The sequence below is a fragment of the Centropristis striata genome, chromosome 3 (genome assembly GCF_030273125.1).
Source record: "Centropristis striata isolate RG_2023a ecotype Rhode Island chromosome 3, C.striata_1.0, whole genome shotgun sequence".
Lineage (NCBI taxonomy): Eukaryota > Metazoa > Chordata > Actinopteri > Perciformes > Serranidae > Centropristis > Centropristis striata.
Window position 1 is genome coordinate 24,981,803 of NC_081519.1, and position 15,577 is coordinate 24,997,379.

Sequence of the window (15,577 nt, forward strand, 5' to 3'; positions counted from 1 at the left end):
TCCAGAGTGACGTCAATGTGCAGATTAGAGCTCCCCCCTCTCTCCCCCCCTCCCCCATCCCCATCTCTTCCCTTTTTTTCCATGCTTAATCTGGACTTTTCATGGAACCTCTGTGATGCTGCATTCACTGCCTAGGAGATGGCTTTGAATAGCTCTCCACATAAGAAACGGAAGAATCCAACCACCAAAAAGCCAAAGCAGTGATTTGGGATATTTTCAGTTGCTACATACTGAGAGTTAGTGCAGAATAGGATTCCTAGCCTTTTAAAGTAAGGTATTTTTTCTATATATTTATATATATTTTTAAGAATGAAAGTACTCTTACTCATCCGGTGGCTATGCAAAATAATGGGGACACTTTGGACAAAAGCACCAATTTTTTTTACACATGCGCTCCACTACCATTACCATCCTTCAATTTTGATGGGAGCCACCTTATCAAGATGGTGGATCAAAGATAACCGCCATGTAAAATCTGTGAGAACCAATATATCTTCCAAGCCACTTAGAAGGTCAATCTTGGTGACAAAACTTACATTTTCTATGAAAGTAAAGCTATTAAAGTTCAATTAAATATATGCATGTTATTCATTTTTCAGTATACACTTATATGACCTATATAATTGTAGTTGGAAATTTAAAAAATACATGGCCAAATTGAACATATCCATTTGATCAAATAATCATCTAGTGATATTCTCAATAGCTTTAAAGGATTTCTTGACCCAGAAAATGTACAGTCTTGGAAAAATTATTAGATCACCCTTGTTTTCTTCAATTTCTTGTTCATTTTAATGCCTGGTACAACTAAAGGTACATTTGTTTGGACAAATATAATGATAACAAAAATAGCTCGTAAGAGTTTAATTTCAGAGCTGATATTTAGACATTTTCCATGGTTTTCTTGACAATGATTTTGGTTATTATCAAGAAAACCATGCAAAATGGCTAGATTGACCTTCTAAGTGGCTTGAAAGATGTATTGGTTGTCATATATTTTATATGGCTGCCTTCTCTGATCTGCAATGTTGATGAAGTGGCTCCCATCGAAAATGTAAACTTATGGTGATGAGCATGATTTTGTCCGGCCGGTCCCCTTTCTTCTCAAATCTGGTCCTAAGCCTCCTGACTATACATAAGAGTGGTGACAGAAAATATACAGGGTGTTCATAAAGTCTCTTTACAATTACATTTTTTTTTTACAAAGGCAATTGATGACATATCTTCATCAGATTCTTTGGATGAACTCAGTGGTTATCAAAGTTTTAAATCCCATTGCATTTGTGTTTTTTTTCCACGTACCCTGTTGTGAAATAGGTGGTGGTAAATGAACCCCTAAAAAAACGGCTACTCCTTGAGAGAAGGCACAATGTGTATCATGGTTTATTGAAACAAAAAAATCAGTGGGGTTATGTTATTGTGAATCGAACAAAGATATGGGCTCTGCTAACACGCAAGAACACGGCAAAAAAATCGAGTACTGAAGTGTATTAAATGAGGCAAAAAATCTTCAATATCAAATCCTCATTTTGTAATAATTTCCACATAGTTGTTACTTTATGGACATCCTGTATATTGCATCTATTGATATCTCATGATATTTGGTTATTAAAATAAAATCACTGTGTTTGTATAAGTCTACATAAATTAAGCATTGGTCACTTGCTAAACAGACATATTCAGATCAGATTTATTCATTCAGTGTTATGTCTTCATTTAGTCTGAATGCTGGATCTCATTAGTCATCTCAGCTTTGGTCTATTTAACTGCTAATGCTAGTTATGCTGACCCCTCCATGTTTCTTCACACTATAACCCTGAAGCCCAGTACGCACTGTATGCCAACACAAAAATAACAAGGACAGCCTTTGTTTATCTCTTCAAACTGAGGTCACAGTGACGTTGAATAATTCCACTTGCTCAGGTTCCTTCAAAAAAAAATAAAAAATGCTCGTCGCCAGCGAAAAAAGAAAAGCAAACTGCAGAGAATCAGAACGTCTTTATATGAGAAATCATCTGTGCGCAGCAGTGTTACTCCTGGAAGCTTAAGCCCCCTGTGATGCAGCATGAATGCAGAGATAAGTGTCATGTATCGTATACAAGGCACTTCTCAAAGTCTTTTAATATGAAGAATAATGTTGGGACACAGTGGCAGAGCAATTGTTATTACTCAGCAGCCATGTTGGAACATGATAAGAAAAATCGCATTATCCACATTAGCATGTAGGAAACAGTGAGGGGGGAATATAGGAACACTGCTGATAAAGCTTGTCAAGAAATCCCTGCTTATTCGAGCTGCTAATATGATATAGCCATGAAAAAAAAGATAACATTTCTGGTGAGGGGACATTTAAGACGCTTTCAAAAATACTGTATGCTAACTGTAGATCACAAACAGGAATCATATGTCTCTATAACCCATCTTGGGAGATCTTACTGAGCAATGCTTCTCTACTCTTTTCCCTATCTCTGCAAACCACCAGCTGCTGAGGGAATCAGAGTTGCTTCAAACTCCCACGCAAGCCAAAGACATGAGCCAGCCAGCCTACATCTGTGTGTGCGAGGGACTTCAGGGGTAGAGAGGGAAGTTACTGTGCTGTTTGAACTTCCTTGCCCCGAGCCTTTAGTTGTCGCTACTAATCACAGGCTTTATCATTTGATCATTTGGAGCATCGCTGCTGGAGAACGCAAATGTGTTTCAGCCACATCGGCAATGGAAGTGCATTTTCCTTCATTTCCCCCCTTTTACCGCTGACGATGTAGCGGTTGCAGTAGGGGAGGACACATTTGTCACACAGATTCTGTCGCATTATTTGCTTTGTGGGAGCCCTGAAGTCGACCCCTCGGGCCCGCAGCAACAAGTCATCTCGGATGTAAACCCCGCAGCCGAAGACGCCAGCCATTAATAAATTATGTTAATGGTTTTCCAATAACTGGTTCACTGCAAACATCACACTTTAGCTCATCCCAAATGTCAAAGAGATGATTTGGTTTCGCACATTTACCTGAAAAGCAGATAGTTGGCATGTATGCTAATGCTCTGAATATGTTATTCTCTCACATGTGGCTTATCACTGTCTCAGACATTTCAGGTTGTCACGCTATTGGGATGAATGCCTTTGAAGAAGCTAAAAGCCAGAAATTCTTTCAAGATCAACACCTCAATGTGAAAAGCAAATGCATGCATGGTTTGAGAGGTGTAAAACTGTTTCAGACCCGCTGTTGGAAATATTGTACCGTAAGTGTCTGAGGTTTGTTCAATAATAGCATAACAAGTTTATTCAGTCTTGTGGCGAAGAAGCATAATTTGATTCTGAGAAAAAAAAAAGATAAAGGATTACTTCTCCCTTTGAGATCCCTTCAACTGAGACTTTGTTTGCAGTGTTTTTACTTTGATACAAAATATTAAATGTGACTCCGGATTTTTGCCTTTTTTTGTGATTTTGGTTATTTGACCCTTTAAGACCATTTTAATCCTGTGTCCTTATGTTACATTTTCATTTCTTGGTTTCTGTCAATACATGGCCAGTCATGAAGTTGTAATAATTTTGTTTTCAGACACAATCCTCTGTTAATTGTGGTTTCATTTTCATTGTGATATGTTTGGAAGAGATTAATTAATAAAGTTTTGAGAGGATATACATAAGTGCTGAAAAGTTTGGGGTCACCCAGAAAATGTCTGTGTTGTTTTCCATGAAAAAAAACTGTTTTATTCATGAAATGAGTCACAAAATGATTAGAAAACATAATAAAGACATTGACGAGGGTAGAAATAATAATTTTAACCTGTACAAATCTCCAACTTTACCTCTAGATACTCAACCAGTCTGAGGAAGGATCATTTTATTGCTTCTCAAGACAGTTTTCAGCTGTGCTAGCATAATGCTCAGGTATTTTAATGATCAATCAGTCTTTCAACACTAGTTGAGTAATGGTTGGTAAGAAGAAAATCAGCCATTTCCAGCTTTAATAGTCATTTATCACACTGTATGTCTGTTATTTTTTTTAAATAAACAATTTTCTAAGGGACTCCAAAGTTTTGAGCGGTAGTGTTCACTTTATCTGTCAATAATAAATTACATTGTCATAATCATTTCATGGAAATGGGTAAAAAATAATTTATTCCAACTTAATAATAAGAAGTATGTGTTTTTGGAAAATACTTAAAAAAAAATGTTTTCATACTAAATGCAGGGGCATAAGGATAAATGTATTATTTGCTGTCCCTGCCTCTGGCCCATAAGGCAGCACAGTGTCACGGGTCAGGACGAATGTGCATTTGAATCTCAACATTTATGTGCGACCATGCTTCGATTAATTAATTGCTCCCTTCTTTTCCTGATCTAACAATTAGTTATGTGTCGGTCGCGAACGAGCCGGTTCAAAGAGCCGGCTCTTTGAAGTGAACGATGGGAGCCGGCTCACGTCCGTCAGGGAGCCATTCTTCTTTTTTTTTTTCCTTTTTTCCCCTTTTCTTTTTCAGAAAATAACCTGTGGGTGCTGCGGATGCTGACTACGGGTGTCACGTGCATGCTGTGCGAACCAGTCATGTGAGAATTGACAAGGATCATACCACCAAGCAGGGAGGGGCGGGGTTGGCAGCACTGAGACAGTGACAGGAGGAGGGGGAGACATGCAGAAGTGTGGTGCAAAGATGAGTGAAAATCGAAAACATTTGGATGCATTTTGACACTTGTGACAACATGAAAGCAAAGTGTAGGATTTGTAAAGTGTCTCTCCTATCAAGCAGGGTCCACTAATGACATACACAGGCATTTGAGAACTGTACATCCGACAGTCCAGTTGGAAGAAAAAAGGCAGGCTAGCATGCTTCTGCCACTACTCCACCTGTTGCTCCTGACATTAAAATGTCAATGACTGTCCTTTTTTAATTTCTATACTTAGGTTTTTATAGGCATTTTCTATCTGCTTTGTGTAGCAGAGTGGTTCTTCCAGCAAGTTAGAGAGTTAACAAGGGATTTTACAACTGTAAATGCAATTGGCTACAATAATTTATTGAAATGTAATTGATATATGTGTTCAAATGCAAAAGTCACAAGTCACAAGAATTATAAAAGGTATAAGTGGTAAAAATGAAGAGCCATTTGGGAGCCGAAAGAGCTGAGCCAAATGATCCAGCTCACTTAGAAGAGCCCAAATTCCCATCACTACTAACAATGCAGGTGAGGGACGTGTGGATGGGAGTCTCACCTATCTGCCCCCTTAGCCACACCCACTTTTTGGCGAGCCAATCAAATCAAGTTGTCCCTCTCAGAACTTTATATTCCGCCCATGTATAATGTTTCACTCATAAATGTGTCACGTTACAGAAGCTTGCGGTGCTCTTGTATTACAGCAGTAACAGTCAAGCTCCTTTACTTAATATTCAGATAATAAACCTTAAATATTCACTGCGTCCTGCAGGGACTGCATGCCACCACAAAGACCTTTTGAGGTCGTTTTTGATTTTTCGACTAAAAGCCATTTCATTTTTAGCACAGTGGTCTACATGTGTAAAGCTGGCTGAAGCCCTTCAACAAAAGCTGTCATTTCTGGGTCAGCAACCTGTTTCAAGTTTTAATATGGCTCTTTCATCACATTAAATGGAATTTCAAGTTACAAAAGATCCAGACTAAAAGGTGAGCATAACAAAAATTATACTTTAATTGAAGGTGATCACTGGAGGAGACAATTGGTCGTCGCACAAATGACACAGTGGCTGCTGCAGTTTTTTTTTTCTTCTTCTTCTTCTGTGAGGATATTAGCAGTAGCCCAGACACCTTTGTGCGGAATTGGTGCCCTCATTTCAGTCAAAGAACTGTGTTGTATGTCACTGGGACCAAGTAAGCCACAATCTTATTTTTTGATTAAGTTACCACATGAAATAAATCAATTTTGTACTATTTTACAAAGAGGGTCACAGGTTTGAATCTGGCTTGTAGCTCTTCTGTGTCGAGTTTGCATGTTCTCTCCAGGTCCTCCGGCTTCCTCCCACAGTCCACAGACATGCAGCTTAGGTTTAATTGGTGACTCTAAATTGCCCGTAGGAGTGAATGAGAGCGTGACTGCTTGTCTGTCTCTATGTGTCAGCCCTGTGATAGTCTGGAGACCTGTCCAGGTGGACCCCGCCCCTCGCCCTATGTCAGCTGGGATCGGCTCCAGCCCTAGTTCCCCTAGATCCCCTAGTTTCTGATAAGCGGTTAAAGATAATACATGAAAGAAAATCTACAAATTTCCCTCATAAGTTTGAACTCACAGTCACATCACAGATATCAGTAGAATAATATAATATTTTACGACGTATTAGATTCTATCAGCTGCAGAGGATAGCGGACATGTGGCCCAATATTTTATTGCATTATTACTATTTATATAAATGTATTTAAACTGACACATGAAATGAACACAGACAAGTCATTCAAGTCATCAAGTCAAGTCTCAAGTCCTTAACTTCAAATTCAAGTCTCAAGCATTAAAACAGTAACTTGAGTCGACACACAATGAGTCAAATCCAGATCCCTGGAGGAAAGTATGATATTTACACTAGTGTTAGAACAAAGTTTGGTCTCAGAGATCAGAAATAGTCCAGGAATTACTCATAAGTAAGAAATCAATACATATATTAACACCTGTGTTGTACTTATCCAGTCACCTCCAGTGTAAATACACTCCTGTCAATAGGAACACATATATAAACCAGTCCTATATGGAAAAAGTGCATATATGTTTATTCCAACAGTCACAGGAACTGACCAGACAAACAATAGCAGAGCAAAACAATGAAGACTGCTTCTAATCTGACTATAATCATTTTATATAACTGCTGAAAGCTGCAGTGCTCATGCAAAGCCTGGTGATTGTTAGATAGTGGCATAACCACAGCCCATTTTCCAGCCAATATCTATTCCTCACTTCCTGTGGGTCAAGACCAGTCGTCAGAAGCAGAAAGTCACAGTGCACCGGAAACCATTAGATCTAACAGAGATCTAGTGCCTATTTAACTTGTCAGCACTGCTATGATGCCCAATCTGCAAAGCCAAAGCTACAGTACTGTAGTATAAGGAGAGATATTCTCATGGATGTTTCAGCAGTGGAACAGAGGGGGTTTAAAATAAACCTGCACTGAAAGAATATATTCTGTTTTTAACCTAAAGAAGATTGAAAGATAAATTCTAGTGCAGGCATGTCATGTTGACTGCAGCTCTATCTTTTCACAGCCAACCACCTGTAACTGTCATATCAGGTATGTGCACTGTAAGGTGTTAGATGTACATTTACAGTGAAATCTGAAGAGTATTCTACTGTATTGGTTTCACACTGTCAGTCATGCTATGTATTGCTATACAATCTGAGTGAAAAAATATGTAATTACAGCACTTTAAGATAATTATGAGCCATTCATTTACAGCATATGTACAATATAATATCAGTCATTTACTGACAAAACTGAACAATATTGTGTTGCCAATTTACAATACATTAATACACAGCAAATGTAATTCTAGTAATGCGCTGTGGGACGGCTGCGGCTTAGTTGGTAGAACAGTCGCCCATTGATCGGTGGTATGATCCTGGACCACGGCAGCCCACATGTCGAAGAATCCTCGAGCAAGATACTGAACCCCAAATTACTCTCAATGCTGCGTTCATCTGTGTGTGAATGAATTCCCGAAGGTGGCAACGTTTAGGGAAGTCTCTGCCACAAAAGTCGGGGGAATAAATTGAAGCGAATAGTATCACAATATTTTAAGTGGCAATATTATATTGATTAATAGCCGCCAAGTATCGATTTTTACAGGTTCTGACGGCCCAACATTTTATGCCGTTCTGGAGGCCATAGCGGGCTCACCTTTTAGGAATACACTGGAGATACTGGTATCATATGAAACTACCACCCCCAAGTATGTCAGGATATCGTGTTGGGAAGTTGTCGAAATAACGTTGCAAAGTTAGGCTATTTTCTTATGTTTCATGGTGATTTTCAAAGCGGTCATGTGACCTCTGACATCATGCTATCTCCTATTTACATATATGGCTGCCTCCCAATTCAGAACTGAGAATTTTCTCTTATTTGAAAAAACAAATTGTTGTTTGAATTTAATTTTGTGGACACAAAATGGTGATAAAATCATATCATGGGGCCTCTGGTGATTCCCACCTCTATCTGCCACCAGTATGAATATGTGTGTGTGAATGGATGAATGAGCGCCGTCTGTACTGTAAAGCCCTTTAAATGGTCATAAAGACTAGAAAAAGTGATATAGAAAAAGCAGTCGCTTTCTGCCTTTCTAATAATACAATAGAGCAGGTAAAGCGAATCACCACAAATTCACACTGAAAACCTTTACAGTGTCTATAGTGACTGTTTTATTTTTTACTGCAGTGACTCAATTGTGTTTCCCATAATGCTCAGTATCCCTTTGACCTTTGACACGATGCATGTTCATGAGTCCATGAACGTTGATTATGTCGCTCCTTATCCCTCTGTTATACCAGATTCTCCCGCAGAAAATCACAAGAGCCCGCCTGTCCCATTTCCTGATCTACATAAAATCAGAGCACCTTGTGCTTTACTGCATTGCTCTTTGAACCTACATGCAGCTGTTCAGACCTGACCCCAGAGCAGCTCCCATCCGCCTAGGACTGTACGAAAAATATCATTTTCTTTCATTCACTGCAACACTAATTGGAAAAACATGAAAACAAGATATATAAATATGAGCATCTGAGGGAAGACGCATAATTGATTGCAGTGGACAGCAAATTGTCACTTGCTGTGAGAGTAAACAAGGAGGGATATTATTCATGAGGCTTTCAAGAAAAGCATTATCCTCAGTAGGAATTATGCAGAAGGACATATCTAGTATTACTGTGTAAGGCACTTCATCCACAGATTGCTCTAAAAAGCAAAAGGGAAATGAGATACAGCATTAGAGATACTTTGATTTCTATTAGGCAAGACTGATCTGAGAAAATGGTCTAGGCCAGAGGATGAGTATGAGTGGAAGCCAACTGCTCTGTCAGACAAAAAAGTGTCAAAAAGCAGAAATTTGATATAATTTAAATTCAGTTGTGAGAACAATTATCTCTAGTTCCTAATCTCTTAGAGAAATCTGTGAAGCCCTGTGAAGCGAGACTGTTCTTCCCTAAATGGTGGTGTAATACAGACAGTAATACCACCTTGTGCCAATTTATTAGAAAGGATTCCTTCTTTCTTTTTCGGAAGTTGGTTGAGGTCAAGCCACTGAGGACACGAAAAAAAAATCCATCAAGCTTCCCTCCACGACACCTGAACTTGGAAGCATGTACCCCTCATATCCACCGAAATCACAAATGGGCCTGCAGAGAAAAACCAGCACAGCCCTTCTATCCGAAACCCAGAAGATTAACACAGTTTCATCCCAATTAAATTTGAGGATGTTGGGCATATTAATTTCTCCCCAACAAGAAGTCATAAATCAAAACTTAACAGTGAACTATAAACTATCTCTCCAACAGCAGGTGATCTCAGAGCAGCAATTGTGATTAGTTAGTCGAGATGAAGCCGGACTAATTGATCATCTGCCTCACACATTGTTTGGTTCACTTCAGTATCAAGACTCACCCACTGCTGTAAGGCTGCACTGTAGCACTGCAAACAACAATGTACAGCTTTAATCTGATGTGACATTATATGCGACACTCTAGGTACTTTCTACACTCGCTCTGACCTGGTTTAGTTTAAAGCAATAGTTTTAAATGTTGGGAAATGTGCTTTTTCGCCTCACAAATTCAGGGTTTACAGCCAGCAGACAGTTAGCTAAGGCTGGCATACGGATTGGAAACAGCTTGTCTGGTTCTATCCAAGGGCTACAAAAACCTCCAAACAGCACCTCTAATGCTCACTAATTAATCTGTACAAAAACCAAAGTAAAAAAATTACAAGTTTTTGTTTTATGGGGAGTTATGTGCCAGACTGTTTCTTGGCTGAGTGCTTTGCCGTGAGGTAGCCAGGCAACCAGCTTCACTTCAATTCAGTATATCACTGCTACCAGAATAGAAATAGTCTGACGGATAACCCCATGGAACTTTTTACACTGTGAGAAATAACCAGTAGTGGAGTTTAACTGAGTACATTTACTCAAAGTCCTTTTGTGTAACTTTTTACTTCTACTCCACAAAATTTAGAGGCAGATATTGTACTTTTTACTCCACTACATGTAGCTGCCAGCTTTAGTTACTTTTCAGGTCGAGATTTTACATAAAAACATAATACATTTATAGTAATTAAAGTAAAAGTATATTAAGTTGTTAACATTAGCCCTATCTTTACAAAATCAAAAGGCTGCTTACATAAATGCATCAATACAAATAATTTAATAATATGTGTGTATTATAAAACAATCTGCATGACGAGTATTTTTACTTGCGATGCTTTGAGTAAAATTTAATGCTGATACTTTTGTACTTTTACTTAAGTTTTCAATGCAGGACTTTTACTTGGAGTGGAGTCATTTCACTTTTACTTAAGTAAGGGATCTGAATACTTTTTCCACAAGTGGAAATAACTAAAAGATATGTAACGTGCTGTTTAGTGAGCTACAGAGGTGCTTATAGGTGGATTTTTCTTTACCTTCAGACAGAGCCAGGCTAGCTGTTTGCCCTTACTTCCAGTCTTTATGCTAAGCTAAGTGTCTGCTTCCTGTTCCCTTATATTAACTGACTAAAATATGGAATTTAGCTATCCCAAATTTTGTCCAGAGATGAGCATTGTGATGATAATATATAAAATAAATAATAAATAAAATAATAAATAAAATAATAGGTACTGTATACAGTGACCTGGAGGGGAGGTGGAGGACACAACCAACACAGGATTTCAAGAATTTCAACCGGGACACCGGAGTTTGTGTCCCATTGTAGGATGTTATGGACAGAAATAGCTGAAATATACCTGTTCTTTTAACCTTACCTTATACAAGTTGTTCAGGTGTTCAGTTTTTGTGCCATGTTTACAAGAGCAGTTATCACGTGTCAAAGTTCAATGGATATCATACAAATTGCAAAGCAAAAGTTTTTCATAAGAAACCATACGAAGCCATTCATGAGAATACATTCAACTTACATGAATGGCTTGCCTGGTAGTTGGCAATGTAAGAGGTTTCTAAAGTTCAAAGTATGAGGTCAACTTTGTCAATCCAGGAGCCAAAGCTGTTCACCTCTCCTGGATTGGATTTCTATATGAATCTCTGACCTCCAGAGTAAGCACTCTAGTGAGATCAATCGTCATCATGGCTTGTCTGCACTGATGTTGTAAAAGTCAATCAGATGTAACTGGGGCACTGGAAGCTGAAGACAGCGCTACATGTTGTCAACATGGACATGGAAATGTTTCAGGGAAGATATGGAAACAATACCACACATTTTTATGGTGTACATATGTCAGGCAGAACACCAACATATGTACGTATAATACACTACAGACTTCATATTTGGTTTTATTCCACATTGCATCTCTGGGGAACGACTAGACTAGACTTCTGTGTATACAGCAGATATAAATCTGCATGCATAAATCCTGCAGATATATAACTCCTGGAGAAACACTACTGAATATGTAGCCTGATCTTGAAACAGTGACTCTGCATCATGCTTCACAGCCAAACATAAATCCTGAACTACTAAATTTCCCCAGCTAAGGCTAGACACAGCTGCATGTGAGCACATTTCTAAAAGACGGAACACATCTGGCAGACAGCGATGGAGCATGGGCCACAAGTTAACCGAGAGGAGAAACTAAAATGAGATACTGTAAGCATCATGTCTCAGAATATTCTGCTGACATAAAATAAACTGTTGGGGAAAATAAAAAGGTATGACATTTCAAGACAGGGATAAGAGTGACCATAGGCCCTCTCTTTGGGGAACAGAATCTTAAGACATTGAAATGGAGACCTTCATCTTGTCACACACACACAGAAATGGTATACTGGTGTGAATTGAAAGTGATATCCAGACGAAAGCAGGCAGTTAATATAAAGAATATACCGCTGAGGGACAAAACAGACACTAAAGGTGAAATCCTGGTGTATCCGCAGAATAAATCTATTTTGTTAAAACAGTAGTGACAACAAAAGCCAACAGCAACCGCACAGTCTGACTGAAAGTCACTACAACTCAACTGCTGCCAATTGATCGGTTGAATTCTACCTTTCACTGTTTGTTTACATGAGAATCAATGTTAGCTCCTGCATGGAAAATCTTACAGTCACTCGGCTGTATCAAACCAATGTAATCTAAGCTATTGTGAACATTTTAAACTAGCGCACATGAGGCCTGTCTGTAGTTCAGCATCATCTGAGCTGGGCAGACCCGGAGGCGTTATACCACTTAACATTATGTTAAGCCAAACTGGCATAATGATTTCCTATACGGGTCAACAGAGGTCAAAAACACTTCAAAACAACAGAATCCTCAGCTAACAGCGTCAGGTTAACAGGTTAGTGTGTAAGGCTTGCTGCTCTGATGTTGTAGCCAGGAGTTAACTCTCCTCTGAAGTCCTTCAAACAGCACAATGTTAGCACCAGTGCAGAGAATGATCCTATAACTCCAGCAGAATGAAAAAGCAGCCTTACATACTCTTTCTACGGTCCTCAGTAAGGGAATCAAGTGCTTGCAGTGCAGTCCTGTAATGCAAGCTCTTGATGTATGACACCATGTAGAAAACAAAGTGCCTCTGCAAAATGCCACAGGGACCATGTGTGAGAACAAGCAGTATCCCAGCAGTAAGGGAGCGTTCTGAAATGAATGCCACCAGGTCCAAACATTTGGATAATGCTGGCTTCCCTTAAATTGCAGTATAACACCCCTACACCACTGCCTCCCAAAATAGATCATGTAGAAGACAGCCTAACAATTCATCAGGGGATTTAGATGTGTTTTATCCGAAATCCAAATTCATAGGAAATGATCAGTGTGTTTGCATCCTCTCACATCTCAAACGCGTCAACGGGAGGATGGAGAGAAAACACGCGACATAGATGCCACCGCTGTGCGGAGCAGAGCGTGCTGAAAGCACAAATCTGCATTAGAAAAAAAAAAAGACGCATTTTAATGTGTTTCAAGACAACAACTTTAATATCTGTTGAGCCCGGGCGCTATGTGGTGAGCAAAAAGCCACGATGACCAGGACGCAGAGGAGAAGTGCGCTTCGGCGTGTTTTTTTTAGTTGATCAGAAGAAGTAGGTGCTGTCATGCATGCTGGTCGTGATAGTCAATGCAGATGAATTGAGACTTAATACATAACAAGGCCTCCTGCTAACCCTCTTCTTGCATTGCCTTTTAAGCACACCGACACCACGCATTGTGCAGCCGGAGCTGAATCCCACCATTATTCATTGATTTCTCTCTTCCACGACTTGCTTGGCACGGAGGGGGAAAGTTGGCATGAGGCAAGCGTGGCACCGATCGCCTCCATCCGGCTGTCCTGTTAATAGCCAGTTTCTACCGTCACATACGAATCACTCAACTCATTGACAGTTATTGTTAGACCCCCACGCAGGGATCGCAAGGGGCTGCGAGAGATTTTTGGTGTGTGAAAATGATATGACAGGGTCAGACTTACCGACGGCTAAATCCAGTAGATCTGCGCACAAGAGCAAGCACAACGAGAAGACGGTCATCTTTCCCTTATTTTGCAATAAATCCCAAACTCCATTTGCGTTTACATGCTCCCCGGGTTTCGGCTGTGTAATCCCCACCATTCCAGAGGTACGAGATGGAAAGGTGCCCCCAAACTATTCATGATGCAGCTCAAGTCTTAAGTGGAGAAATCGGAGAAGTTGACAATGAAGACAGCATTCAGAGCGGCGAGAATCGAGCATCAGATGAAGGGGGGGAAAGAAAAAAGAAAAAATGACTCACTGGCTGCGATTACAGAACAGTTTAAACAATAGAGAGCTGCGCTGAGCCGCGGAGCACAGATAGGCTCTGGAAAAAACGGAGAGGTTTGGATGAAAATGTGTTCCTCAGTCACCTCTCTCTCTCTCTCTCTCTCTCTCTCTCCCTTACTCTCTATCTCTCCCTCTCTCTCTCTTCTCTCCCTTACTCTCTATCTCTCCCTCTCTCTCTCTTCTCTCTCCTCCCGCCCTTCAGACAGACGCACAGTCATTCCTGATCACTCGCTCTTTTATTTCACACAATTTTCCTTAATCCTACCCTGGATTCAAACCACTCTAATTCTGTCCATTAAGCCGATTTATTTCTGTTGGATTTTTTTTCCTTGTAAAAAAACGGTTTTAAAAATCCTTATGCTCCGGTATACTATAGCCTATAGCCCTATTCTATAACTATATGAATACAAACCAACCAACAAACCATGCCCACACTGTAAAAAAAAAAAAATTTAAGTTATTTTCCAAAAAAATGACTATTATTTTACTGGGTTTTTCTTGTTTTTCTACATTACATGCAAATGCCATAAGAAGTATTGATATTTTTTTTACAGGATTATTCAATTGTGTAATGGTCTTAAATGTAAAATTACAGTGAATTCTATGTAAAAAAAATAAAATAAAATAAATACACATCATATTGCTGAAAGTAAAACTCTTTTTTTCTTACAGTATAACTTTGAATTTAATGTAAAGAAAAAAGAATATATATATATATATATATATATATATATATATATATATATATATATATATATATATATTTATCTGTAAAATAATGTATGTTTGTTAGATTTTTGTGTTTGTTTTTTACTGTTTTTTATGATTTTCTTTCACAGTGCAGATGATAAAATAATTCTCAAATAATTAATGAATAAAAATAAGGTTTGTCTTACATCATTTTGTGCAGCCAACACAAAGAGGTATTCTGCCAATGTGTGCAGGGAGCTTCAACTTGTTTTTGCTTTACACTCCATTACATGTTGCATTTAATCAGAAGTCCTTCAGCAGGGCTTGTTATTGTCCACTAAAAGTCCACCAAATCATTAACTGGAAAAACATTAACTGGAGCAGATAATGAATGTATTAAATATATTTGTTGGAACAACATTAAGACTCATCATGAGTTATTGGAACTTTATGAGCGGCGGTGTAATTGACCTGATCGGGCAGGTTAAAGTCACTCTTCTGCTTCCAATGACTGCAATCATTCGTCTCATTCAGGATCATCTGTCATGCACGAAGCGAAATGTGTCGGGAAGATTTCACCTGAGATGAAGTCACCATTTCACATGGCAGAGTCATACCTGTATGTTCCTACAGTATAGGCCTACACTGTTTAAAAATGTAAAAAAAAATAAAAAATAAAATAAAAAGAGAAACAAAAACAGTAACAAGTCTGGCAGCAAAACTTGCCAAACATTTACTGTCAAGTAACAGTAAACAACCCTAAATTATTTTACAGATAATATTGCGTGTGTGTATATACACACAGAGATTATTACCATAGACTGTATAAAATTAAAGATAATATATAAATAATGTTCAATATACGTGAAATAATCTGAAGAATATGTAAAGGTTGTTTTGTTTTTTTACTTTGATATGATGGTAAGTGTATGGCAACTTTTGCTGCCAGACTTTTTA

At 38.8% G+C, this 15,577-nt stretch overlaps 1 protein-coding gene across 2 annotated transcripts in view; it reads right to left on the reverse strand.

Annotated features, from left to right (window-relative positions):
- Positions 1 to 14,029, reverse strand: part of igsf21a (immunoglobin superfamily, member 21a) — a 272,635-nt gene extending 258,606 nt beyond the window's left edge. For both annotated transcript variants that reach the window (XM_059328431.1, XM_059328430.1), the window contains exon 1: positions 13,603 to 14,029. In XM_059328431.1, coding sequence (XP_059184414.1) covers positions 13,603 to 13,741 — 139 coding nt within the window. In that variant the 5' untranslated portion in view covers positions 13,742 to 14,029. The remainder of the gene's footprint in view (positions 1 to 13,602) is intronic.
- Positions 14,030 to 15,577: the final 1,548 nt, after the last annotated feature.